General features: G+C 47.4%; 1 protein-coding gene across 5 annotated transcripts in view; it reads right to left on the reverse strand.

Annotated features, from left to right (window-relative positions):
* Lgr6 (leucine rich repeat containing G protein-coupled receptor 6) overlaps positions 1–25,584 on the reverse strand; it is a 120,405-nt gene that overhangs the window by 25,098 nt on the left and 69,723 nt on the right. For all 5 annotated transcript variants that reach the window (XM_071600179.1, XM_027945650.2, XM_071600182.1 and 2 more), the window contains 2 exons: positions 19,517–19,732; positions 14,868–14,939 (listed from right to left, as the gene is read on the reverse strand). In XM_071600179.1, the coding sequence (XP_071456280.1) occupies positions 14,868–14,939; positions 19,517–19,732 (288 nt within the window). The remainder of the gene's footprint in view (positions 1–14,867; positions 14,940–19,516; positions 19,733–25,584) is intronic.

Consider the following 25,584-nt stretch of genomic DNA (forward strand, 5'->3'; position numbering starts at 1 on the left):
ATTCATCTTCACATCTCAGTGTTTTAAAATCAGGTGTCCTGTGCCGGGCATAGTGGTAGCTGTAATCCCAGCAGCTTGGGAGACTGAGGCAGGAGGATCATGAGTCTAAAGCCAGCCTCAGCAATTTAGTGAGGACCTAAGCAATTTAGTGAGACCCTGTCTCAAAATAAAAAATTAAAAGGGCTGGGGATGTGGCTCAGTGGTTAAGTGCCCTGAGTTCAATCCCTGGTACCAAATATAAAATAAATTAAAATAAAGTGTTTTATTTTGTCTTGGCTCAGCTGCATTAGGAATTTTCCAGTCACATGAGAACTGTATTTTCCATAAGTAACATGGACATATCTCCATTTAAGGGCCTTAATATAGAGCTGGAGATATGGCTTGATGGTAAAATGTTTGCCTAGCATGCATGAGGTCCTGTGTTTAACCCCCACCACCATACATGTGCACACACACAAAAAGCCTTGCTATTGAATTGTTTTCTCAATTGCAAAGAATTATATTATTCTGGCTGGGTGTGGTGGTACATACTTTTAATCCCAGTGACTCGGGAGGCTGAGGCAGGAGAATCACAAATTCAAGGCCACCCTTAGCAATTTAGCAACATAGCAAGACCCTGTCTCAAAATAAAAAATAAAAAGGTCTGGGGATGTAGCTTAGTGGTAAAGTGTTCCTGGGTTCAATCCCCAGTACTACCCCCTAACCGAAAAAAGAATTACATTATTCTGCCCCAGAGCCTTTGCTAGTTTTTCCATCTGCCTAGAATGCTTTCCAGATATTTGTATGACTTATTCCTCACTTCACTCAGGTCTCTGTTGAAATTCTGCTTCATCAGAGAGGCCTTCTTTGACCATTTTATTTCAATTAACACATCTGTTACTTGCTATTCCTATCCTTTATGCCTATTTCTATCAAAAGGTGGCACCTACCTGAAGACTGGACTGGTCTTGTGAATGGCATTCACTGATGGAGTGAGGTGGAAGTGACACGGTGTGACCTGGTCCTAAGTCACAAGAGCCTCAATCTTGAAATGCTCCCACCACCACACATGAAATCCAGACTGGATTCTTGCATGGCGAGAGCCATGCGGAAAGAGAGGACCAGGCCACGGCCAACAGCCAGGCCCCAGACATGTGAATGAGCTTGTCTCTGTTTTCAGCTTTTTGTCACTGTGGCCAAAATATCTGAGAAGAACAACTTAGAGGAGGAAAAGTTTACTTTGTGCTCACAGTTTCAGAGGGTTAGTTCTACAGTCTGCTGAGTCCATTTCTCTGGACCCAAGATGAGGCAGAATATCATGGTGGAAGGGCGTGGTGGAAGAATATGGTCTCCATTCTTGGCATCCAAGAAGCAGAGAGAGTGAAGGAGGAAGGGGCTACGGGGAAGATGAACCCTTTCAAGGCAAGCCCCCATGAACCCATCTCCTCCAGCCATGCCCCACCTGCCTACAATTGCCACCCAGTTAGTCCCTTCAAACTAAGAATGAACTGATGATGTTACAGCTCTCATGATGTCGTCATTTTACCTCTGAACATTCCTGAATCAACACAGGAGTTTTTGGGGGGCACTTCATAACACTTTCTTGGACCCCCCCTAGCCCTCTGTGAACCTCCAAAGGACACAGCCTTCTGCGTGAGCCCAGAGAGTGGGAGTTTCCAGCAGAAGAACCACCTGGTGGAGCCCTGCTAAGCCACAGATTCAAGAGAAATAATGAGGTGTTGTTTTAAGCCACTAAGTTTTGCAGTGATTTGTTATATATTAATAGATAAGGAGACAGCCTGTTTTCTTTGCCTTCATAAAGCCTATGCCACCTGACATTTACTTTCTTCCCACTCAATCAGAATGAAAGCACCTTGAACACATGAACTTTATGTGTTTCATATTCTAATCACCAGAATAATACCAGGCACGGAGCAGGAACTCAACAAATATATGTTGAGTCACTAATTGAAAAGCTCTAAATAAATAGATTTGTAAAGAACACTGGTGAACTCTAAAAAGAAGGTGCATCCTCAAGGGTACATGAGGATACATCCTTGATACTGTCAAAATAGCACCAGATAGTCCTGAGTGACACTGGCAGGCTTTCCCAGAGCCACAGAGACGATTGTATGGGTTCCATGTGACTTTGTTATCATTGAGTCCTTCTACAGTTCACTGGACCCATGTCCAGGCAGCCAAATTGAGTGGTTCCAGCCCTCCTTGGCAGTTTCTGGTCAGGAATTTTGCCAGGAGTAGACTAACCGACAGTGGGAAAAGACAGATGGCTTGTGAACTAGAAGGCTATTTTTGTAGAGAAATGTAGGAGAAGAAAAATTGTACCAATGTCAAAGGGACATTGGTACAAACTACAGCAGTGAGGTGGCCTGAAGTTTCTCATGGGGATGTCTACATAGCTCCAGTGACCTGGGGAATTGCCAAAACCCTGCTTCATTTGCTGATTGTCCAGGGAACATGTCTTTGCAACTCTCTCTGCCCCTGATGAGTTCAACTCATTACACTTGTTGCCAAATGTCCCAAAATACACAATGAGTTCCACTGGGTAAAGTGGAAGGTAGAGAGATGGGTTAAAAATGACTCCTATCTAGACAAATGCAGAAGATGACGAGGTGAGCTCTCTTGGTAGGATGTGGTAGGTCCGGGAAGAAATACAAAGCCTCAGGACCTCCAGAGACTGTGGCAATCACACACACCTGGGAAGACCAGGAGGGCTTCATGGAGATGTTACAATTGAACCAGGTCTTGATAGCAGGGCTGGATTTCAGGAAGGGTTGGGTCAAGTTGGAGGGGTCTCTCCCCTGGACTGCTGTATGTACTCCTATCAAGTGCCTCTGCTTTCAGGCCATCCCGAAATAACATTGGTTGATCATTGACTATGTGCTGACTGCTAAGTACTGTGCCTAGATGATCCCTCTCAATCCTCACAACCGCTGTAGAGGGAGATACTCCATTATACCCATTTACAGTTGAGGAAAGTGAAACATAGTAAACCAGTCACTCACTCACAGACAACTAATAATGGCTGTCTGCCAAAATCCTTCCCCGTCTCCCTTTTTTCCTTTTTTTTTTTTTAACCCATACTGGACTGGGCATTAAATCCAGGGATATTCTAGCATTGAGCTATGTTCCCAGCCCTTTTTATTTTTTATTTTGAGACAGAGTCTCACTAAGTTGCTAAGGCTGGTCTCAAACTTGTGATCCTCCTGCCTCAGCCTCTAGACTCACTGGGATTACACATGTGTACACCATCCCAGGTCTTCCTCTGTCTCCTCTATAACTGCACTGTCCAATACCATACTCATAAGCCATATGTAACTATTTAAGTTAGTTACAAGTAAATAAAATTTTAAAATCCAGTTTTCAGTTTTACTAGCCAAAGTGTTCAATAGCAGTATGTGGCTATCTATGCTTCTATCATATTAGCAGCACAGATCTAGAACATTTCCACCATCACAGAAAGTTCTTACTAGCATTATCCTGTCATACCAGGAGGAATAGCCAGGAATGTAGCTAGAGCATATTTCTCAGGCTTCCTTGCAGTAGGTGGGGCCATGTGACTAGATTCACACCAAGAGTGTGGTCTGAAATGGTGCGTGCCACCTCTAGTCCAGGGTTTATAAAATAGCCAGCGTTTCTCCTCCATGGTCTCTCTACTCTTCACCAACTAGATGCCAAGAAAAATGAGGCCTGGGGATGGCAAGAACCCAAGAAGCCAGGTTCCTGAGTCACCCTGTGGAGGAGGGCCACCCGCCAAGAAGAAACTCCCCCCTTGGACTGTTAAATGATCCAGAAATAAACTTCTATTGTGTTTCAGCCATTATGCATGTTTTGGTCTATTTGTTAGCAATTTAGGCCACCTCAACTAAGTCAGTGTCACAGCCAGGATTTGAACCCCATCAGTTGGGTGTCTGGAGCCCACACTCTTTGCTACGATGCATTTGCCAAAAAAAAAAAAAAATTCTTTAAAAGGCAAAGCTGACTCTGTCACTCTCCTCCACTGAAAATCTGAAAAGGCTTCCAGAATAAAGACTTAACAAAGTTCAAATTCCTTAACGGGCTCGGATGCCCTTAATCAATCTTTCAGCTCCCTCTGGATTTCAACCCTCCTTGTATCTTCACACCCTTGTATATTTATTTGGACGGCTCCTGCCTCAGCCTGGAATGCCCTTTCCCCACATCCTCAGCTGTTGAAACCCTAGTCATCCTTTGAAGTTGGGCTCAAATATACCTTTCTCCACGAGTCCAACCTCATCCCTGCAGTTAGAATGAATTACTCTCTCAGCATTTTTTCTGGTGTTTTTTCTCCTCAGCATGCACCAGCCTTGGACTGGTAATGACGATGGTGGCAGTAATAATAGTAATTACTACATAACTGTCATGGTTCTAGGTGATTTACATGTATTAGTCCATTTAATACCTCTGAGGTAGGTGCCATTAGTACTTCCATTTTGATAGAAACTGAGGCACAAAGAGAGGTCATCACTTGGCCACAGTCCCACAGCTCCTAATGGAAGAGCTGGGATCAAAGCCCAGGCAGGTCAAGTCCAGAGTAGAGTTATCCACGTGCACAGGGTCACTCCCATGAGGCAGGCAGCTTGCTGTGATCAGGAAGCATATGGGTTCACTTTTGGATCTCCTGCAGCTCAGGCCCAAGGCCAGATATTTGAATGTTCGCTGTTGAAGATGATCATTTGAGCCCATTGGGCAAGGTTTCAAAATAGGCTCCTCAAGCCTTTGTGGCTGGTGGCTTTGAGGCAGTGTCTTGGCCCTTTGGCATTTGACTCTAACATGCAACCTCTTGGTGACTGCAGGGAAGACCTCCCCTGCCACAGGCTTGGGCTTATTCTTCTGTGACAGGATGCCCTAAACTTCAGCTGGAAAACTCATCCATCCATTATCTTTAATAGCCCCCATAATCAGCCAGAAGCTCAGGGACAGTTCATTGTTCTCACTGCTGCTCCTGGGAGCTAGAAGAAGATGGGGAGGGGCTGAGGCGAAAGAGAAACCCTTCCGAACACCAGCCAGCATCAGCCCGGAAGCTGCAGCTGTCCATGGCTGAGCCTCCCCTTCATCTGCTTAGCTGTTTCCAGCCAAATCCAATCAAAACCCTTGAAATTGGTCAAAGTAGCTGAAAAGGTAACCCAAGCTCTACATTGCTCAACGGCCATAATCCTGGGCAGAAATGGCCAGCTCCTCATCTTTCTATGGAGCCTCACTATGGACCAGCAGGCAGAGATGGCAGGATTTTACAGACATCTTGTCCAGCCCCTTCTTTTTCTTGATAAAGAAAATAAGGCTTGGAGAAAAGAGGTGAATTGCTGAAAGTCCTCGAGTTGGAACTCAAACTCAGACCTGTTGAGTCCTGTCTTAAATCACTTTCTATACAACCCAGAGTTGGACCCTAGCTGGGCTCCAAACAGAAGGGCTAAGAAGAAATTTTAGGGAGAATGGGAAAGAGGATAAGTGGAGGAGGTTTCTGTAGGAGTTTTTTAAGTGTTTATAAGCATGTCAAAACCAAATACTTATGACTTAGAAGCTAAACATCTTTTGATATGTTATCCATGTTATTGATTCATTTGTTCAGTACTGAGGATTAAACCCTGGGACCCTGTACCACTGAGATATTCCCTTCATTTTTGAGATAGGGTCTTTGTGATTTCCCTAGTTCATCCTCAAACTTGTGATCCTCCTGCCTCAGCCTCTGGAATAGCTGGAATTACAGGCGTATCACAGTTACTGGCTTTATTTACTATCTGTGTTAAAGTTGTTGGTCTTCTGTGTATAAGATTGCCTTGCTGGTCACCGTGACCAATGCCTGTAATCCCAATGGCTCAGGAAACTGAGGCAGAGGATCTCAAGTTTGAGGCCAGCCTCAGCAATTTAGTGAGACCCTAAGCAACTTAGTGAGAACCTGTCTTAAAAAAAAAAAAAGAGGCTGGGGATGTGGCTCAGTGGTAAACTGTCCCCTAGGTTCCATCCCCAGTAACCTCCCTGACCAAATGTTACCTTGAAAAAGTCACTTGATTTATGTAGCTTGTTTCTTCACCTGCAGATGGATTCTCACTGCAGAATGCTGCTCTGTTCACCTGGTCCAGAGACTGGCACAGAGTAGCTGTCCAAATAATGCCAATCCCTTTTACCTCTTCCTTTCACTAGACATTACATACGAGAACAGTTGCTTCATTCATTAGACAATAGGAGGCACACAAGTTGGTCTATCTACTTTTTGCAGCAATTAAGAAAGATGAATATCATTAATTGGGTTTCCACTTACATTTTTATTCTCAAGGCTAATATTTGTGTTTATTACCAGATCATAGATAAGGGCGCAGGGTTGGGAGGGTGAGGGGGGAATGTAAGTGAGCATAACCACATAGCATGAAAAACAAAACACAGAAATTTCTGATAGATGGTAAACTCAGAACCACTTTTATCTCCCAAAGGCCTGGAACAAAGGCAAATGAGCACAATGAACAGGTTTCTTAATTGCTCTTCCCCTGCTGCAGACGAGCCCTGAGCTTGGGGCCGTTGACTTGGAGAGCCAGGAAGCAGCAAACCCTTATGACTAATCGCATTGTTTTACCTTCTAAACAACCTACATAAAAGGCCACCCATTAATAAATACAGCAATTAGTAAAATTGTCATCAGTTTCTATTGAGAGGCACAGACACACCCTTCCTTCCTCCACCTACACTCTCTTCCTTGCCAGAGAGAACATTCAGAATATACCCAAAGCAATAGTGTGCTGATTTTCATGAAAGTGCCCATCTCTGATATGGAGATTATGGGTTGCCCTGCCCTAATGAAGCACCTGGATTGCAGAAACCTGGAACTGGAAGAGAGATAAAGGGTAACAGTCCAACCGGCCCCCACGGCAAGAATTGATTCTGAGATTCCAGTTGGATGGGGGTCTCCTTTCCGTTTGAATTTTTGAGATGGTGGAGCACTTGCTGCCTATGCCGTCTGCCTAGCGGCCACTGTCAACTTACTCTATTGACAAATACTTCCATCCTGAGCTGAAGCACCACCATTATTGCCTCCCATGGCCTTGTCCTGTTGGTAGGACCTCCATAAGACATGCATCTGTCTTCCAAAGAGGAGCATGACATGCCACTCAAGACTTCCCCCAATTCTTTCTTTTTTTCTTTTTCTTTTGGTAATGGGGATTGAACCCAGGGGCACTTAACCCCTAAGCCACATCCCCAGCACGTTTTTTTTTTTTGAGACAGGGTGTCCCTAAATTATCCAGGCTGGCCATGAACTTGAGATCCTCCTGCTTCAGCCTCTGGAGTCACTGGGGTTATATAAAAGTGTATCACCATGCCTGGCTTTAATTCTCTGTTCTACTTTTGCCCCAAGGTTCTGAGTGACTGGCTTATATGAAAGTGACCCTGCCCCAAGGCAAGGCTGAGTTATTATTGCTGTGGGTTCTGTCCATGTCAGGGCATTTTTCTAGATTAAAGCTTGAAACATCTGTACCAGCTCCTGGGCTTTGAGGAGACTGCTTAAGGACATTTAAGTCTGGAGTTTGGAGAGAGGTCTGGAGTCATCAAGAAATATACAGTATTGAAAACCTTGAGACTGTAACAGGGTTCACTGGATACTTTGGCTGTATCCCTGTGGCTTTGAAACTTACATGTTTTTTTCTTTTTCTAAACCTTCTTCTCCCTGATCTTCTCCCCCTGATCTTCTTTTCCCTAACTTTCTCCTCGCTGATCTTCTCCTTCCTGATCTCTCCTCCCTAATTTCATTTTCTCTGAATCCTCTAAAAAAGCCCTCATTCCTGCTGATGGGCAGAATCACCTCCTTTGGGGCAGGAGTCTCCTGTATTTTTCCTTTGCTAGAAAAGTAATAAACTTTGTTTTTCCCTTTTCTCAAAATAGTGTCCTCATTATTGGATTAGCATTAGGGACAAGGACCCAGCTTTCTGCAACAAGACCAGATGAGAACCCAAAGGGAAAGAGTGTAAATAGCAGGTGAGCCCAGGGGCATGCCAAGGTTAAGGGGTTAGAGTGATGAGGTCAGGAGTGCTGGGAAAGGTACATTTGTGATAAATTTTAAGGACCTCAACATTTCTGTTCTAGAACCCTTTGGTCTCAGTGATAGCAGGGGCTACATTTGTAAATGTTTCCCCAGTACCTATAGTAGTGGTATGGCCCATACTAGGAGCTCAATAAACATGGAATGAGTGAATCTAAAGAGGCAGCAGGAAGAGTGGCAATAACTGATTCTTACCAGTTTCTTCCTACAGACATGCAAAGCCAGACCTGATCTCCATGGCATCTGCTAAGGATCCCATGGTCCAGCGTCCCTCCCCTTACCCTCCCTTCCCTCTCCATTCCAGACCAGCTGGCTGGGGTGCCTGTGGGAGCGAGGGTGGGGTGGAGTTCAGAATGGAAGTTTTGGCCCCATTTCTTGCAGGGGAGGAAGGGGCAGCACTGACAGGAGCAGCGACCTTGGCTCCCCCCAACGCTAGGGCGATGGGAAAGGGAATGTTGTACTGGGAAGAACTATTAATAACTCATCATGGTCACAGAACACAAGACAAACTCATTGGGCAGCTCAATTTTCTGCCTGTTAAAAGTCATTAGTGGTTCTGTGGGGAAGCCAGAAGAAAAAAGGTTTTATATGGAACAATAAATTCCTCTATAAGCCACAAAAGCCCACAAATTTGCAACTAATAAACCCACAGAAGTAAGATGATTAAGAATTGGAGAGGAAAGAGTTCCTCGCTTCTCAGCCTCAAGAGGCAGTGAGGTCGGGAAGTTTCACTGGGCCAAGGGCAGAGAAATCTGAGTTCCAATCCTGCCTCTTAATCAGTTGAGTAGCCTTGGAGAAGTCATCCACTCTCTACCTCAGCTTCCCCATCTGTAACACGAGAAAACAAAATTCCTGCTTTGTCTTCCTCAGTAAGTGGTTGGTTGGGGACCAGGTGCATGCCTGTAATCCCAGTAGCTTGGGAGGCAGGAGGATCGTGAGTTCAAAGTCAGCCTCAGCAACTTATAGAGGCCCTAAGCAACTCAGTGAGACCTTGCCTCTAAATAAAACAAGAGAAGAAAAGAAAAAAAAAAAGTGGTTGGGTGTGGGGTGAAAATGAGAGGAGACAATCTCTGAGTACAAAAATTTCAAATTCTCCTAATGGAAGGAACTGTTTTTAGTTCAGGATGATCTGCACTTGCCTTGAGATAAGGAGGCAAGTTGGCAAGATTCACCTGGTTCTGTCTACCCTTTAGCCTGTTCCCAGAGGGTTCTGCTGGGAAGACTGCCAGTGGGTAGCTGTATCGAGTTGGCCTGTAGCCCCCCCAAAAGATAAGCCCAAGTCCTAACCCCTGGTGTCTGTGAATGTGACCTTCCTTGGAGAATCTTTGTAGAAGGAATTCAGTGAAGGATCTCAAGATGAGGTCCATATGGATCAACAGGGCTGCTCCTAAATCCATTGATAAGTAGTCTTAAAAGAAGAGGAGAAACAGACAAAATGGCATTGAGAACACGCAGGCAGAGACTGGAGGGATGGGTCTCATATATACATGTATGCATCTGATACTGGGGAATGAACCCAGGTGCTCTACCACTGAGCTACATTCCCAGCTCTTTTAATTTATTTTGAGACAAGGTCACACTAAGTTGTCCAGCCTGGCTTTAAACCTTCAATCCTCCTGCCTAAGCCTTCCAAGTAGCTGGGATTGCAGGCATACGCCACCACACCCAGCATGGAGGAATGAGTCTCTAAACCAAGGACTGCCATCAGCAACTAGAAGCCAGGAGAAAGGCATGGAACAGATTCTGCCTCAAACCCTGCAGAGGGAACCAACCCTGACAACACCTTGATTTTGGCCTTCTGACCTCTAGAACTGTGGGGGAATAAATTGCTGTTTTCTTACGCCACTAAGTTTGTGGTTGTTTGTTATGGAAGCCACAGGAAACTAATACAGCAGTCACATCTTGACTGCCTGGGAATTCCTTCCTATTCATCCTATAGAGGAAATGAGTCACCTCTGGGTAAAAACCTCCCTGCCACCTTCAGACACATTCCATGCAACATTAAATGAGAGGGCAGGAAAGAGAAAGGCAACATAGAGGAAGCACCTATGGATTATCTCATTTAATTTGATCCTGGCAACAGACTTTTGAATTGTTAAATACCATCCTTATTTTTCTATTTGTGGAAACAGAGACTCTTGATAGGTCAGGTGATTTGCACATGTCACATGTTGGTGGCAGGATCAGGATTTGAATCCAGATCTACCAAATCAAATCTAATCCTTGATCTTCCCCAGGATGCCTTGAGCCCTAGAAGAACCTTGGTAGCAATCTGCCAGGCCAAAGGTTTACCATCAGGTCCAGAACAGCGGTACCAGATACTTTCAGGGCCCAGTCTGAGCCAGTTGAGAGTAAAACCTGTTGGTATTTGTGGTTTCAATGACAAAGATACAGGGGAATATTTTCCAGCCACAATGGCTGTTGAAGTAAAAATGTTCCATGTTCCACAGAAACAGATCACTGGGACATCTGTCACTAGTAGAGGTCTGACAGGGAATGTACAATTTTGTGTTAGAATGAGGAATTCTATAAATTCCTGCCTTGCTCTCCTCCCCTCCTGGACCCCTGTTTAATCCTGGTCCTGATTTAGAGAAGGCGCTGTAGCCAGGAGGTTTCTGTTCTCACTAAGACCCAGGCTCTTCTCCAAGGGAAAATGTCCAGCCCGCCCAGGCTCCAGTAGGGCCTGATTTGTTTAACAAGGCTATAACAAGGCCCAGAGATCATTGCCCAGGCTGAAGGAATGGAGGCACGGTTGTCCCCACATGCATGCTGGGACCTGCCCCCTCTGGATTCCAGATTGGATGCAGACCTCAAGTTTCCAGATATAGAGGCCCCTCAGAATACAACTGGGATTGCAGGGTGCTTTGATTTCGTGGTGCTGCAGATCTAACCCAGGCCTCCCGCATGCTAAGCGACTACTCTACCTTGGAGCATGTCTCTACCTCCTCCACTGAAATTTTTATTAACTATAACCGGGAATTTGAGGCTCCTTAGCTGTCAGGCTAGGGTAGCTGCATGGGGTCTCCAAGGCTGCAATTCCAAGCATTGACCTAGAGGTCCTGACACCTGATTTCTGGTCCCTGAAACTTCCCGGTAGAAGAAACCTCCCATGGTGGTTCTACATCATGATTCCTCCTCTCAACCTAAATACCTAGGAAGTCCTCTAATTGCTCTGGGCTTGAGGTAATGAGTGCCAAATAGAGCAAAGTACTGTGAGGCTGAGGTATGGGTTCTAGTGGTTTCTATCACATAAGAACTATAGAAACTTGAGTACCTGGCCCCAAATCTGTATATTTGGTCTGATCTAGAAAGTGGAGAAATTGCTATTTCATAGGCTGAGGGCTAGACCATCTCTGATTCTGAGTTTCCCAACAGGCGGTGGGTTGTCTTCACTGGGATCTGAAAGAAGTCATGGGTGCAGGACAGAGCGCCCCCTCTGGCTGAGGTTTCTTGGTACAGTCTGGAATGGTGACAACTACATTGGGACTCTTCCCATGAGACCAGACTTCTTCAGACAGTAGCAAGATTTGTGTTCCGGGGCCTCATGTGGCATTTGTGAGATTTATGCTGTCCATCAGTAGCCCTGTCGCCCTGCCCAAAGTACTTGGATTTGCTTAGATTTGCCTGGCTCCTTTGAAGGTAGAGAGACTCTGGTGTAGGATGCTGTTTCCCCCTTGATTTTCTTTCTTTTTGTGGTTCTGGGGATTGAACCCAGGGCCTCATGCATGCTAAGCCAACACTCTACTCCTGAGCCACATCCAAGCCCCTCCCCCTTACTTTTGTGGGAGCTAATTGTGCAGGTGAAAAAAGTGAGACTTCCAGAGGCGAGGCCATAAATTCTGGCTGACCCAGCTTGCAGAGGCAGAGTCAGGGCTGGAACCCAGGCAGCCTGGCCCGCAGAGCCGAGGGCATAGAGGGGCTGTGTTTCCGCAGGTGCGTTTGCTATGGGCATCTCTGTGCTGTGCTGAGCATGGGGTGGGGGCGTTGATGTGGAGAGAGGATTGTAAAGGGTGGGAGCCATGTGGCGTGTGCATCCGTGTCATTGCTCAGGGTGCCTGTGTGGCCACGAGTGTGCATGCCCGCACCTGGCCCCTCCTTCCCAGGTGGTAAGACTGGGGGGACCTCTCCCTCCAAAGAGGAGTCTGCAGATGAGCCAAACCACAGCTTGAGCCAAACCACAGCTTGGGCCGTGGGGGTTTGATCTTCCCTCTGCTGCCAGAGATGAGAGAGGTCTAAGTGGCAGAGATTTACGAGGCCTGAGGGAGAAATACCCTTCCAGTGAGAAGCTCACATGAAAGCTCCCGAGTAATAGCCGAGGCTGCCGAGCGTGCCAATTATGCAACAATTAAAAGGTTTGACTATCATTTCTTTCTCCTTTCATTCTCCCAGCCACTCCTCCCCCTCCACATCTGGCTCCCCAGAAAATGCTCTGGGGAACAGAGGATAAAGAACACACTTTCCCCCTTTTTAATTGGAGATCAAAAGTTGGAAGAAGAGTTTACCCCTCATGGGTGGGGAAGAGAGGGGTGTTGCTGAGATGGAGGCCCTCAGAAGAGGGGATGGGGAAGGAGCGGGGAACACAGAGCAGGTTCTGATACAGCTGCCGGACTCTGCAACCACTTTACACGCATCATCTCGTTGAACGCACATGTCAGCCCTGTAAAGTGGGTGTTATTGATGACATCGTGTTGTAGGTCAGGAAACTAAGACTCAGAAGGCAATGACTTCAGTAAGGTCATGTAGTTGGTAGAATGGCATTGTGCCCCGGGTCATCCGTTGCCAATGGCTTTGCCACTTGACAATTCAGCCTCCACACTGTGAAGTGGGAGAACTTTCCTCATCTCTGGATCTTGGCATTCCCATCTGTAAAGTGGGCACAGCCGTGGGCTTTGTGTGTTGGAGCCAAACACTCCTGTAGATAGATGAAAGGTCCCGTGGGTGCTTAGCGGCAGGATTTCTCTGTGACTCAGCCAGCACCAGCTGAGCCAAGTGCCTTGTGCGGCAATCCAGTGGCTAATTGAGAAAGAATTAGGCAGTGTGCCCCAGAAGGAAAGAAACAGCTGCTCACTGGCTTTTTAGAGATGCCAACCCACACCCAGTGTAGGTGCCCCCTCCTCACCTGACTTCCCAGCAGACTGAACATCCCCCGCCCCATCCCAAGGCCAATGGCATTGGATTCCTTCCTGCCCTACAGATGAATAGCAACTCCAAGAATGGCCCCGAGCACTCTTGTGTCTCCTGGAGGAGTCTGGTTAATGGAGGTCAGGGCTACCCCAAGGAAATAGCCATCTCCCACATTTAGGAGCCTCTCAAACCTAGAACACAGTAGGCTCACACAGTTCCCATTTGACCAGGTGGTCGAGGATGGCGGTCAGGGCACTATCCTAGGGACTTTCCTGTGTTTTCTCATTACTGCATCCTAGATTTTCTCCGTCCATAAGTTGGGGAGTTACTCTGGGCAAGTCATGCCAGCTCTCTGGGCATCAGTTTTCTCCCAAGGTGGTGGAGTGGGCTAGGCTGTTCAGCTTGAACTGTCCAGCTGTCTGTGGCAGCCAGTAGGGGCGGGGGGAGCACACAGCCCCAGTCACGCATAGTGGCAGGGGAGGAGGTTCTGATGTTCTTGACTCCAGGCTAGGGCATGTCGCCCCACACCCCTCTCCTCTGCAGCGAGTTGGCTGAAGAGTGAGGCTACGGGGAGCTGGGCCCCACTCTGCCATTCGTCCTGCTGCAGGCTGAGCCCAAGAGAGCAGCCACGCTCCTGGGAGCCCCACCACAGGAAAGAGGAGTGGAACTTCGCTCCCGGCCTCCACTCCCCTCCCTGCACAAACACACGTGCCCAGGCCTCTCGGGATAGACTTTGCCAAATGGTTTTCCACAACACATTGCTTCCCAGCCACCGACCATCTTCCAGCATTTTCTCCTCCACTGCTTTGGATTCTTGAAAATCCCTCACCTCAGGAGTGATGCTCTGGGGCGTGTGTTTGGGAGTGGGGAGTGTATGCAAAATGGGGAATTGATTATGGGGAAGGGGACATAGTGGGGGGGGCAGGAACTGTGACTATCCTGCTGGTGCTGTGAGCCCTTCCCACCCCCAATGACCTGGGGATCCTTCTCTCCCCAGCGCCCCTCTCCCAAGCCTGCACCAGGTGGCAGTGGTAGCCGGCTCTCTCCTGGGACCTGAGGAACCCAGCTGACATGGGCAGCCACACTTACAGAGGCCGGCCAATTGTTTGCTCAATTGGGGCCCACTCAGCCCGCTCTGCGGGGGCTGGCCGCACTCCAGAGGAAGTGATGGGAGGCTTTGGGTGCATTTTGACCTTAACTGAATTCCAGGATGATGATGTGTGAATAATATGGCTTTTTAAGAGTCAACAGCTCGGGTGCTTTTTATAGTCAGACTGGAGTGCTGAACGGGCCATCCCCCCATTAATCATTTAGCTAGTTAGATCAGTTGGCAAACAGTCCCGGCATTACTCCCAAAACGTCTAGTCCCCAGGCTTAATACCCTAATACTCCCTGCAGCCTTGTTTCTGTCTAAACCGTGCGGTTTTTTGGTGGTCTCTGCTGGCAGGACCCTAGATTCCCACTCCCCATGGCCACTCTGAACTCCCCCAGGGCACCTCCCACCCACCTGAGGGAAGGAGGAATTCATTCTGAGTGCCATCCCAGAGAAAATGCCAGGGAAGGCCACGTGGGTGAGCAAGCCTGGGGCCACAGCCCAGCATCCCAGACCTACTGGCCCTTCCCCGTGCCCACAACCCCCACTCGAGGAATGCAGTTCTCATCGCCAGGCAGGACAGGGCTTGAGCAGGACTCCCCCACTCACAGTGTCTCCAGATTGCGCAGCCCCTCGAAGCTGTGGGTCCCCAGATGCTGGATACGGTTGTTGTGCAGATGCCTGTGTGGGGAGGAAAGACACCTCAGAATGAGCGCCACCACTCCAGGGCCAGAACGGACGAGAACACACGGTGGTGAGCGTAGCAGAGCGGAGGCAGAAGCATGGACAGAATGACCCCAGTTAGACCCAAGGTCTAATCCTTTGTCTCCAGGGACCAATGGAGTAGGCAAGACCGACTTCTGAAACCATCATTGCCAGGGATGCTTTGGCCACAGGTTACATCGTTTTGACTTCTTATTGAAGTAAACAGGGAGAGGAGGGCCTAGACCTGCCAAGGCTAAAGCAAACTCCTGCTAAGCACTGGGAGAGGCCTGATGTCACAGGGGCTCAAGTCTGAGGCTTCGTCTATGACCCTGCTCCCTAGGACCCGGCCAGCTTGACTCAGTGGCCAGACACACTTAGGGGAGCCAAGAGCAAACCACTGCAGACAACATATAATTAAAGGCTAAGCTTTCTGTAACAGCTGGAGGGAGCCACGGACACGCTGAGAGGACGGGGAGATCGGTGAGGCCAGAGGAACCAAGAAAGGCTTCCAGAGGCGGTGATCCAGAGCAAGGCCAGGAAGATAGGTGAGCCCCAGGAGCAGAGGGAGGGGCGGTCCAGGCACAGGTAAAGGTGTGCTCAGAGGCAAGCAGGTGGGAATGAGCCTGGTCTCTCTGCGCAGGGTGGTAAAGAGTTTGGCTAGAGCAGGTGTGGGTTGAGGAGAGGAAGGAAAGCATTTCAGGGGAGATTTCCAAGATAACTGAAAATAGTGACAGAATTTAGCTAACTGAAAATAAGTGACAGAATTTTCTTCTCCCAACTCCTAATGGGAAAAAAAAATTAAAAAAGCCAGACCCCACCCCACCCCAAATATTAACAGTAGCAACAAAGCCAGGAAAGACAGGTAGCCTACTGTAAGGACACTGCAAAAACTGATGACCAAGGGAACAGTCTACAACGGATCAGCTCCTTTTTCCAGAAAATGAACTGGCAAGAAAGCAAAATCTAAGAACTCTCCCTAAAACCCATGTCCAAGAGAATTGCCTATATGAGTGTCCTTGTTTTTCCTCTCTACCTCTGGCTTCCAAAAGGAACAAGGGAAAGAAAAAGTAAAAGAAAGGCTTCAGACTACTTACAGAATGCAGAAAATAGCTTAAAGCCAAAGGGGCTTCGAGGTTTCTGTTTTTTGGGGGGATTTCCCCAGCACTAAGGATTGAACCCAGGGGTGCTCTACCACTGAGCTACATCCTTGGTACTTCTTATTTTTTATTTTGAAACAGGGTCTCACTAAGTTGCTGAGGCTGGCTTTGAACTTGAGATCCTCCTGCCTTAGCCTCCTGAGTAGCTGGGATTACAGGCATGCACCACCCCGCCCAGCCTCAAGGTATTTTTGAGCAGAGGGAATGAACTCTGCCCACAACCCGGGCAGAGAAAGCAGAGCCCAAGGAATTTAACAAAGATTGGATGCTGCCTCAAAGTATATCCCCACCCTTCACCATCCCACCAAAATAGAGGACAGAACCGAATTCATCCTTGGTACTCACTGCACACAGTGCAGCTTGGAGGGGAGAACCAACGGAGCCCAAGACGATGCCGCCAGAACAGCTGAACAGCTCCCCACGCACAGCCAGAAAAAGGAAAATATCACTAATGAATGAGGAACAGAAGGCAATAGATTACATGTGCCTGCTGCTACAAAACAACCCAAACAGCATTTCAAAGACAGAATTTTTAATGAAAAGAAAATGACCATCCTAGATTAAAAAAAAAAAACCCTGAGGACCCCAAATCATTATTAAAAGAAAAATTAGTCAATAAATTTGAAAGAAGGAACAGCATCATCACTGCTGAAATTAATTTAGTGTCAGAGAGAAAGCTTGAGATAAAACAGTAACTGATCAATGTGATGCAAAGGGAGTCAATCAGAGTAACTGACATTTCTGAAGGAGAGAATCCAAAAAATGAGACCGAAGATATAGTTAAAGACAAAATATGAAAAAAAAAAATCTCCAGGAAGATGGAACCTGCAACTCAAAAGTATACATTGCTCCAGGAAAATTAGATGCAGGATGTCTAATATTCTGTGGCATATTGAAGTTACATTATTAAAGTTCAAGAATTTAAAAATATCTTCAAGCCATACGTGGTGCATGCCCGGAATCCCAGCAGCTTGGGAGGCTGAGGCAGGAGGATTGTGAGTTCAAAGCCAGCCTCAGCAACTTAGCAAGGCCCTAAGCAACCCAACAAGACCCTGTCTCTAAATAAAATATTTTTAAAAGGACAGGGGATGTGGCTCCATGGTTAAGCACCCCTGAGTTCAATACCCAGCACCACAAAACCAACAAACAAATAAGTAAACTTTAGTCAGAAGAGAAAAATCACTTCCAAGGGGTAAAAATCAGGCTGGCCTCTAAGATGTTGCTCAGATACCAAGACCACAGGCAGGTCTCATCCCTAGATGCGGGGAGGAGGACAGGGGACAGGAGCTTTGTGAGCCTTGGGATTTGAATCTCAGTCAGTTCCAGAGGGGGCAACAGATTCCTGCCCACAGGGAGCCTCTGTTCCAGTAGAGAAAACAGCCCATGTTTTCTGGGAATAATCGCCCCCTTCCTGAGGGGTTTTAGTTGTCCCATTTTCTCACACCTCTATCCCAACTGCCACTGAACTCTACCATTCTGGAGTCTAGTTCTGTTTCAGCTTTGCTCCTGCACCAGTACTTTTCCCCCTTAGTCCCTTGTCCCTCCTTATGCCCAGTGGGTCCCCATGCCTCCTAACTCTCTCACAGGCCTGACTTTCATACCAACACCCTGCCTCCCAGCCAAACCGTGAAGTCACCCATGACTCCTTTTCCTCTTGGTCTCCCACCCTCTGACCCCAGTAAACCAGATCAATTTTCCATTCAAAACATTGCTTACAGCCTGCTTTTCCTTCTAGCCTTTCTGCCCCATCCCTAATCTGGACTTTGATGCATAAGAGCCTCTGAACTGATCTCCCTATAACTAATTTGCCCCTGTTCTCATCCATCCTTCACATTGACCTTCTTAAAATACTCTCTTTTAACTCTGGCCTGAAAGGCTTCAAATTCCCCTCTCCCACTGGCAGATGAAAGCCAGACTCCCTGCTCTGATGTTGTGAGTCCCCAAACTCCCATCACCAACCTCTTCTCCACACTCTGCCTGAGGACTCTCTGCTTGCCATATTGGACTATTCACGGGTAGCTGCACACCCCTGACTTCAATGCTCTTATTCTTTTTGCTCATCTAAATCCACCATTTTTCCAGGTCCTGGACCAGCTGCACCTCACCTGTGAAACTTCCCTCTCCCCCCATCTATAATTGCGTCAGCCTCTCTTCTATTCTTATGCTACCGAGAACCTGTACTTACCAACTGGCTATGTTAGCATCAGTTATACAACATCTCAGTTATCTGTTCCCACATTTGTTCTGCTATTGCCCCTTGGGAGAACAGCTATGTGCCATCATCCTGTGGCCCTTCAGTGTCCACATAGGAGCTCTATAAGCACCTGCGGATGCCCATTTGTCTGAGACCCATGATGAAGTTCTCAGTCTTCCAGTAGTCTCCCATGGAGCCTGACCTCATTCCCTCATGAAGTCACAGGGATACGGGTCTCACCAAAGCTGAGACCAATCACTTTGTTCTGTTGATCCTCCAGAAACATGTCACCAGCTCCCAGGAGTGGGGAGGGTGTGGTCATCTTGAGAGAAGTATGTGCTCCCTAAGAATATTCATCTTGGTTCTCTAATCTCCCAGAACAGAGAATTAGACAAATTGGTGCCTGTCTTTTCATCTCTGAAATATAACTAAGCATCATTCATTCCCTGGCTTGGAAAATCACACCAGATTTCCAAGAGCAGGGGAAGTAATGTTGCCACTTAGCAGAGTCACCAACACACATGTTCCTGTAGCAATTAGTGTGTAACTCAAAGCAATTACACATGACCTCCAAGCCCTTAGTAATTACCCTATGAACTTACCAATCATTCATGGCAATTAGCTGGGAGCTAATTTGCACTCTAAAGTTCCCATTGGGAAGGCAGAGTTCACCCCAGTCCCCAATTCCTGCCAGGGATGCTATCTCCCAGGTAATTACCCTGATGGGGCTTTGCTGTCTAATTACAAGTGATGGCTTTTTTTGCTTCTTTAGACCTGCAGAATGAGGTGAATTTATCCCATCTCTGTGCCAGAGCATACGACTGCATCATTTTTTCATCAAATATGGTAGAAATTAGTTAAGAAATTCTTGTTTTCTATTCCAACTAGCATGGTAGAGTTGTTATATGTACATAGTGAGAAAATGATAGCTTAATTCCTGTTTTCTGGTTATAGTATTCTGGCATTATAGTGACTCTTAGAGCCCTTCAATAGGTATAACGTCATTTTACTTCATGTTAATCTAATGTGGTTAATGGAGGATGGACATCCTCATCCTTCTTACAAAAGAGAAAGGGAGACTAGGATTTCAGCAACATGCAGAGAAGAGCAAAGCTAGCCAGGCTTCTCGTCCAACTTGAGAAAACATGCAGCCTCTAGGCCCAGGAGGACGCAGCCAGGGACGGGGCCAGGACAGCACTCACAGCACCACAAGACTGGTGAGGTTCTGGAAGGCATAGTCAGGGATGTGGCTGATGCGGTTGAGGGCCAGGGTCATGGCCTGCAGGGCAGGAAGATTGTTGAGGGCTCTGACGGGGATCTCTGTGAGTGCATTGTCATCCAGCCAGAGGTGGCGGAGGGAAGACAGCCCCTCAAAGCTTCTTTCTGGGACCAGAGAGATGAGGTTGGCATCCAGGCGCCTGGTGGGAGAGAGGAGGAAGAGGGTCAATGAAGGGAAGGCTGCAGATCAATCTCTGGTTCAATAATGGCTTCCAAACCATCCTGGGACTATTGAAACTTGGCTACTATTAACCCTGTATCCCACTTCTTTAAGTTCCCCTGTTTGGCCTCTATGTCAAACCACTTCTTGTTCCTTTTATGCCAGACATTTCTATCTATAATCCTAATTCTTCCTCTCAGACCCAAGGTTGAACCCATAGCCTATTTGTGGATAACCAGTATTTCCCTCACCACCCCTCCCCAGGCTTCCAAATCTATGCCATGGCTCTCCTGAGTGTGACATTGTTTTTTTTCAACCTTGTCGACTTTAAGGCCATATAATAGAGATGTCCCCACCATTGACAATGGGAAATCTCCTTCTGTACCCAACCAAAGAAAATGCTTCCCCAAAGACACAAGCCATTCTCTATCACCCACCCCTAGCACCAACTGTTCCTTGTCCCCTCAAATACCCAGGAGTTTTGGGGGGCTTCTGCCAAAGTCCTGGAGTTTCTTGCTGGGTTGATTGAAACGCTTGGTTTGCTGATTCCCCCAGACAGATGGGAGATGGTCTTGCCTGTGCACAACCAGAGATTCCAGGCTGACTCAAGGATTTCTGATGTGGTCTGTAGATCCTGGTAGCTCAGCAAACAAGGAAACTGCCTGTCTTCGCTTTTTACATGTGTGCCTAAGTTATAATATCTTTTATCAGTGTGCTACTGTCTCTGCCTTCCAGTCTGGGACTTAGGCTATCACCCCATGTAGCTGGTCCCATGGGACCCAGATAAGCTGACCCATGACCCATGGATCTACTCCTGGACTTTATTATCTTGAAGGGGTCTTGGGCCTGAACCATGGCTGTCCCACGCAGGCATACAGGATGAAGGGTAGAGGAGGTGACTTTCTATCATCCCAACAGTATAGATCAATTTGTAGAAGGTACAGCTTCTTTCTCTTCCCTAAGTAATTTTTACCAGTATCCTCCCTTTCAAGTCTCTTGAACCCCTAGGAGAAACCTCCCCACCCCCCACCCGAGATCTCCAGCAAGAGAGCTCTGGGTGGACAGACTGACATGCAGCCTTGGCAGTAAGTGAAAACTGACCAGGGAATCCCTTGATAGCTGCAATTAGAGAAGACCCTCCACCCACATCAATCCTGACCTGATGGGACCAAAAACGCCACAGGGAGCACCCTCTATGGGCAAGGTCTGTCACACCAGACAGGGTCCTCTGGTGGTCATCATTCATCCATCATGGTCTAACTGATTAGATCATCTGGGGATCATTGTGAAAATACTGACTCCCAAGCCCTCTCTGGGAGAGTTCATAAGGACTAGGGTGGGGCCTGGGAATATGTCCCTACAGAACGCTCCAGGTGTTTCTAGGCACAGAAAGGTATGGGGACCACCTCCTCTCAAGAGAGGCTACCATGGGAGCTTCTAGGGGACTTGGACAGAAAACCCTAATAATTCTGTCCCAGAAGCAGTGTTTGAGAAAGGCCAGCTGCTAAGAAGAAAGCATCTGAGTCCTTCCTCCTGGAGCCCTACAGTCCAGTGGGAGCCAGACAGAGAGTCACAATGAGGCACTATGGTACCTGCCCCATGGTGTCAGGGACTGCCTCCAGGAGAAAGCGGTGTTTACACTGAGAACTGATGGCCAAGTAGGATCAGTCAGGGAGAAGGGGGGGGGGGGAGAACTCTGAGCAGAGGCAACAGTATGTGGGAAACAGGGAGTGTAGCCTTGTAGGGGACCTGAAAGCACTCAGGTAGGGCTTCCAGAAGGAGGAATGAGGGAAAGAATGAGAGACGTGTACAGAGAAGTTTGAAGGGTCTCATAAGCAATGCCATGTTATAGAAAATAGGAAGCTCCTGGAGACTTTTGAGCTAAGGAAGGACATGGCTAGATTTTCGCTTTAGAAAGATCCCCTAAGAGACCAGGTAGGTATTGGCTAAGGGTAATATTGGAGGCAGAAGATCAGCAAAGAAAGAGTTGCTTTCCATAATGATTATGTCCAGAAAGGGGCAGCCATATCCATCTCATTTGCTCTAGAAACTCAGGAAGTGAATCTGACTGATGCAGTAGGGTCCAGTCCCCAAAAGTACCCTGTTCTAATGGTAATCCCTGTTGCTCTTGACCTGGATAGCACAGTGCCTGGAGGGCACAGTTAAGTTATGCAGAGGCTCTGGGGGTCTCTTTAGCATCTCATAAAGTATTGCGCTTCTTTGTTTCCTTCCTGCACACAAGTACCCTCTCATCCCAGCCTCACCCTCAGTGTGCTTGAATTCCTACCAGTCAGAAACTACAGATGGCATATCAGTATCATCTTACTCCTATCTCCTGCCTATTTAGAAAACCAAGCCTGGAGAATGACAACCACCCACACAGGAAACCGAGACACTGCCTGGCCTTCATGATAACTGCATCACCATGCAGCTCAGCCAGCCATAGACATGGTATTCTTTGAAAGATCTCCATTCCCCTCAATGTTCACATCAGCAGACACTTAGAAGGCGGATCTACCCTGCCTGGACCTTGACCATCGTGGAATAGAGTCCAGGGTGAGCAATTCTCCACCACACGGCACTGCTTGAATTTCAGTTCCTTGTGTAGTTACAGCCCCCACCGACTGAGTGTGCATTTATGCTCAAAAAAGGTTTTAAGGATCAAGTCATTTATTTTATTTTCATAATTTGCAAGCTTCGCACTCTGCAAGTGAGAAACAATTAGGTATATAAAGGTTAAGTAACTTGCCCAAGGTCAAATATCTGATACATAGTAGAGATGGGATTCAAACCCAGACAATCCAGCTCCAAAGTACACATCCCTAACCATTATGCCATCATTGGCACCCTCTACAAAATTATTGCTTATGTGCCTCACTGATTGCTACACCAACCTGGAACCCTTCCAGAATACCTCACCCCCACTCCATCAACAGTCTCTGGCATTTACATACCTGCCTGACCACCCCTTTGAGCTGCCTAGGTTAAGTAACCCAATTTGGTCATGCTGGCCCCATCATCCCACTCCACTGGGGCAACAGTGGACATATCCAATTCTTCTCTAGGCCTTTGCTTCGCAGCATGTGATACAGGGATGATCAACTTAGTCACCTGTGAGCTTGTTAGAAATGCTGACTCTTAGGCCCCACTCCAGACTTACTAAATCAGAGCCTGAATTTTAATCTAATTTTTTGGGTGATTCATTTATTCATAAGTGCATTCATGTTTTAGGGCCTTTTTTAAAAATTAAATTATTGAATAGTGTTAGTATTAAATGTGATATCTATTGCAATGTTACTGATGCAAATAAGCAATATATTCCTTAGGTAGAAGTTAATTAAATAAATGTACACAGTCTCATAATTGAACCCTAAACAGAAATTGAAAAGAATGACATGAGACCCTCCATCCGATCACTGCAAGAGCTCTTATCCCTCCCCCTTTCACCTGTCACCAGCAGATGTCCACACCATCCTCCCGCCCCTGGGGAGGCCTTCTTAGTGGGGTCACCATCTTAGACAGACCCCTAAGTCCCGAGTCCTGCTTAAGACCACCACAGAAAAAATTTTGAGAAGACTTTCTTAAAGAAAGGTAGGGTTTAGACCAGGAGAAGGAAGAAGCAGGATATCATGAGTGATGGCCTCAAGGCAGGAAAATGCAGGGGAAGTGGGCCCAGATTCCAGACCAATCCTTACTGGGTAAAGTGGAGAAGGCCCAGCAGCCCACTGCATGCGGGAGCCGGGGGGCTGGACTGGGGCCTGGCTGTCAGGCAGGTCTAGGCCTTGCCCTCTACAACTGCCTACCTAATGGGTAAGTTCACAGAGCCCTAGAACTTGACTCCCCAAGGAGTGTAATCACATTCCTTCTTTCCTGAAGCCCTGGGCTGGGTGCAGCTCTACAGTGTCAACCAAATAATTATTATTGTTTCTATTTGTTGAGCCTTTGTCATAGGCCAAGTACAGCACCAGATACAAGCATGAAACTCTCAACCTCATCCTGAGGTAGTTCTTATTAGTCCCATTTTACGGAGAAATTAAACTGCCCAAGGTCTCATAGCTAGTGAGCCTTGGAGCTAGAATTTGAACCTAGGCTCTCTGGAACCCAAATCCATGGGCCTCCCCACTGTCTGATACCAGCACGGAGTGGGCAGAAGTGAGAACTTTGCTCACCTATTTGAGAAGGTCCAGGAAATCAGCCCAGAGGCTGAGCTGGCAGATAGTCCTAGAGAGACTCATGGGAAAGTGCTATGAGACAGACAGGAAGTTGCTTCCTCCACTTGACTGCACATGTGTGAGCACATGTGTGCCTGCACACACGCACTGATGCTCACACATGTAACCTAGGGTTCTGATCAGTCCCTCTTCTGCATTTGGGAAACCTACAGGCTGGAGAGCTTAGGGAGGGCCTCTTCTACCAGACTGGGTCAAGCATGGCCCCTGCTCAGGGTGGATTTCTGTGTCTCCTCTTAGGGAAGGTGAGGCTGCAGGACCTCCAGGTCTCCTTCTGCTCTAGCAGAGAGAGCCCTGGCTCCCCCATCTCCTGTAGTGGTGAGGTGGAGGAGCGGGCTGGGGAGGGGAGGGACCTGCAGCCCTGTTGCTGCTGCTTGTGGGGGTGAGAGGGAGTCCAGGTCTTTCACTCAGGCCAGGTGGACTTGGGAGTGACCCAAGAGCTGAGGAGATATTACCAGATATAGGGAATAAAAACACATGCTGTCCATTTAAATTTGAGTTTTAGATAAATAACAAGTAACTTTTAGCATAAATTATGTCCCTTGCAACATTTGGGACGATGCCCGGTGAAATCTGAATTTCAGATAAATGAGGAAACCTTTTTAATATAAGTAGTTCCCATACAAGATTTGTCTGTCTGTCTGTTTGTTTATTACTAGGGTTTTAACCCAGGGGCACTCTACCACTGAGCTACATCCATGGCCTTTTTTGTTTTACTAGTTTATTTTTATTTTGAGAAAGAGTCTCACTAAGTGCTCAGGCTGGCCTTGAACTTGTGATTCTCCGCCTCAGACTCCAAAGTAGCTGGGTTTATAGGTGTGCACCACTGTGCTTTGCTGAGATTTGTATTTCATCTAGCAACTCCGATTCAGGGAGCTCCTGGGAGTGTGGATGGAATGTAGACTTAACTTTGGACAGATCTAGCAATAGACCTCCTCCTGTGGCACTGGGTTCTTGACTGTACCCCTTTTCCTTCTCCCCTTCTAACAAGGAGACTATCCAGATGAGGCCTGGGGTCCCCAGGGTGATTCATTGATTCCTAAGTGCATTCATGTTTTAGGGCCTTTTTAAAAAATTAAATTATTGAATAGTGTTAGTATTAAATGTGATATCTATTGCAATAGACAATTATAGGTACTTGGCAATTATAGGTCCTGGTGACTTTGTGAGGACAAAACACCCCTTTAGAGGTAGACTCCCCAGAAAACGCAGGGAGGAGCAGGGAGAAAGCAGGAATGGGGAAAGGATCAACGCCAGCTTCTACCTTCTCCCCTCTCCCCATTCTGGGATGCTCTGATTCTCAGGGTCCTCCAAATGTCAGCACCTTGGCTACAGAGAAGTCCCTCCCCACCTCCTCCTACTAGTCCTCCTGGTGGGATGGAGTGATCATTGAAGAAACCCTCCCAGCCCCCTTGAGCCAGGGCTCAGGCTCCACTAAGGTCCCCAGCCCTCCAGGGTAGGGGGACCCTTGGTTCTCCTGCCACCTGGGGTTGGAAAGGAGCCGGAGGAGCCTCTGAGCAGCCATCAGAATCCGCCATTTGAGACTAAGAGAACTTTCTGAGCAGCTCCCCATCAGCGGGTGGGAGAGCTGATCCCATCTCTG

The sequence above is a fragment of the Marmota flaviventris genome, chromosome 12 (assembly GCF_047511675.1).
Source record: "Marmota flaviventris isolate mMarFla1 chromosome 12, mMarFla1.hap1, whole genome shotgun sequence".
NCBI classification, from domain to species: domain Eukaryota; kingdom Metazoa; phylum Chordata; class Mammalia; order Rodentia; family Sciuridae; genus Marmota; species Marmota flaviventris.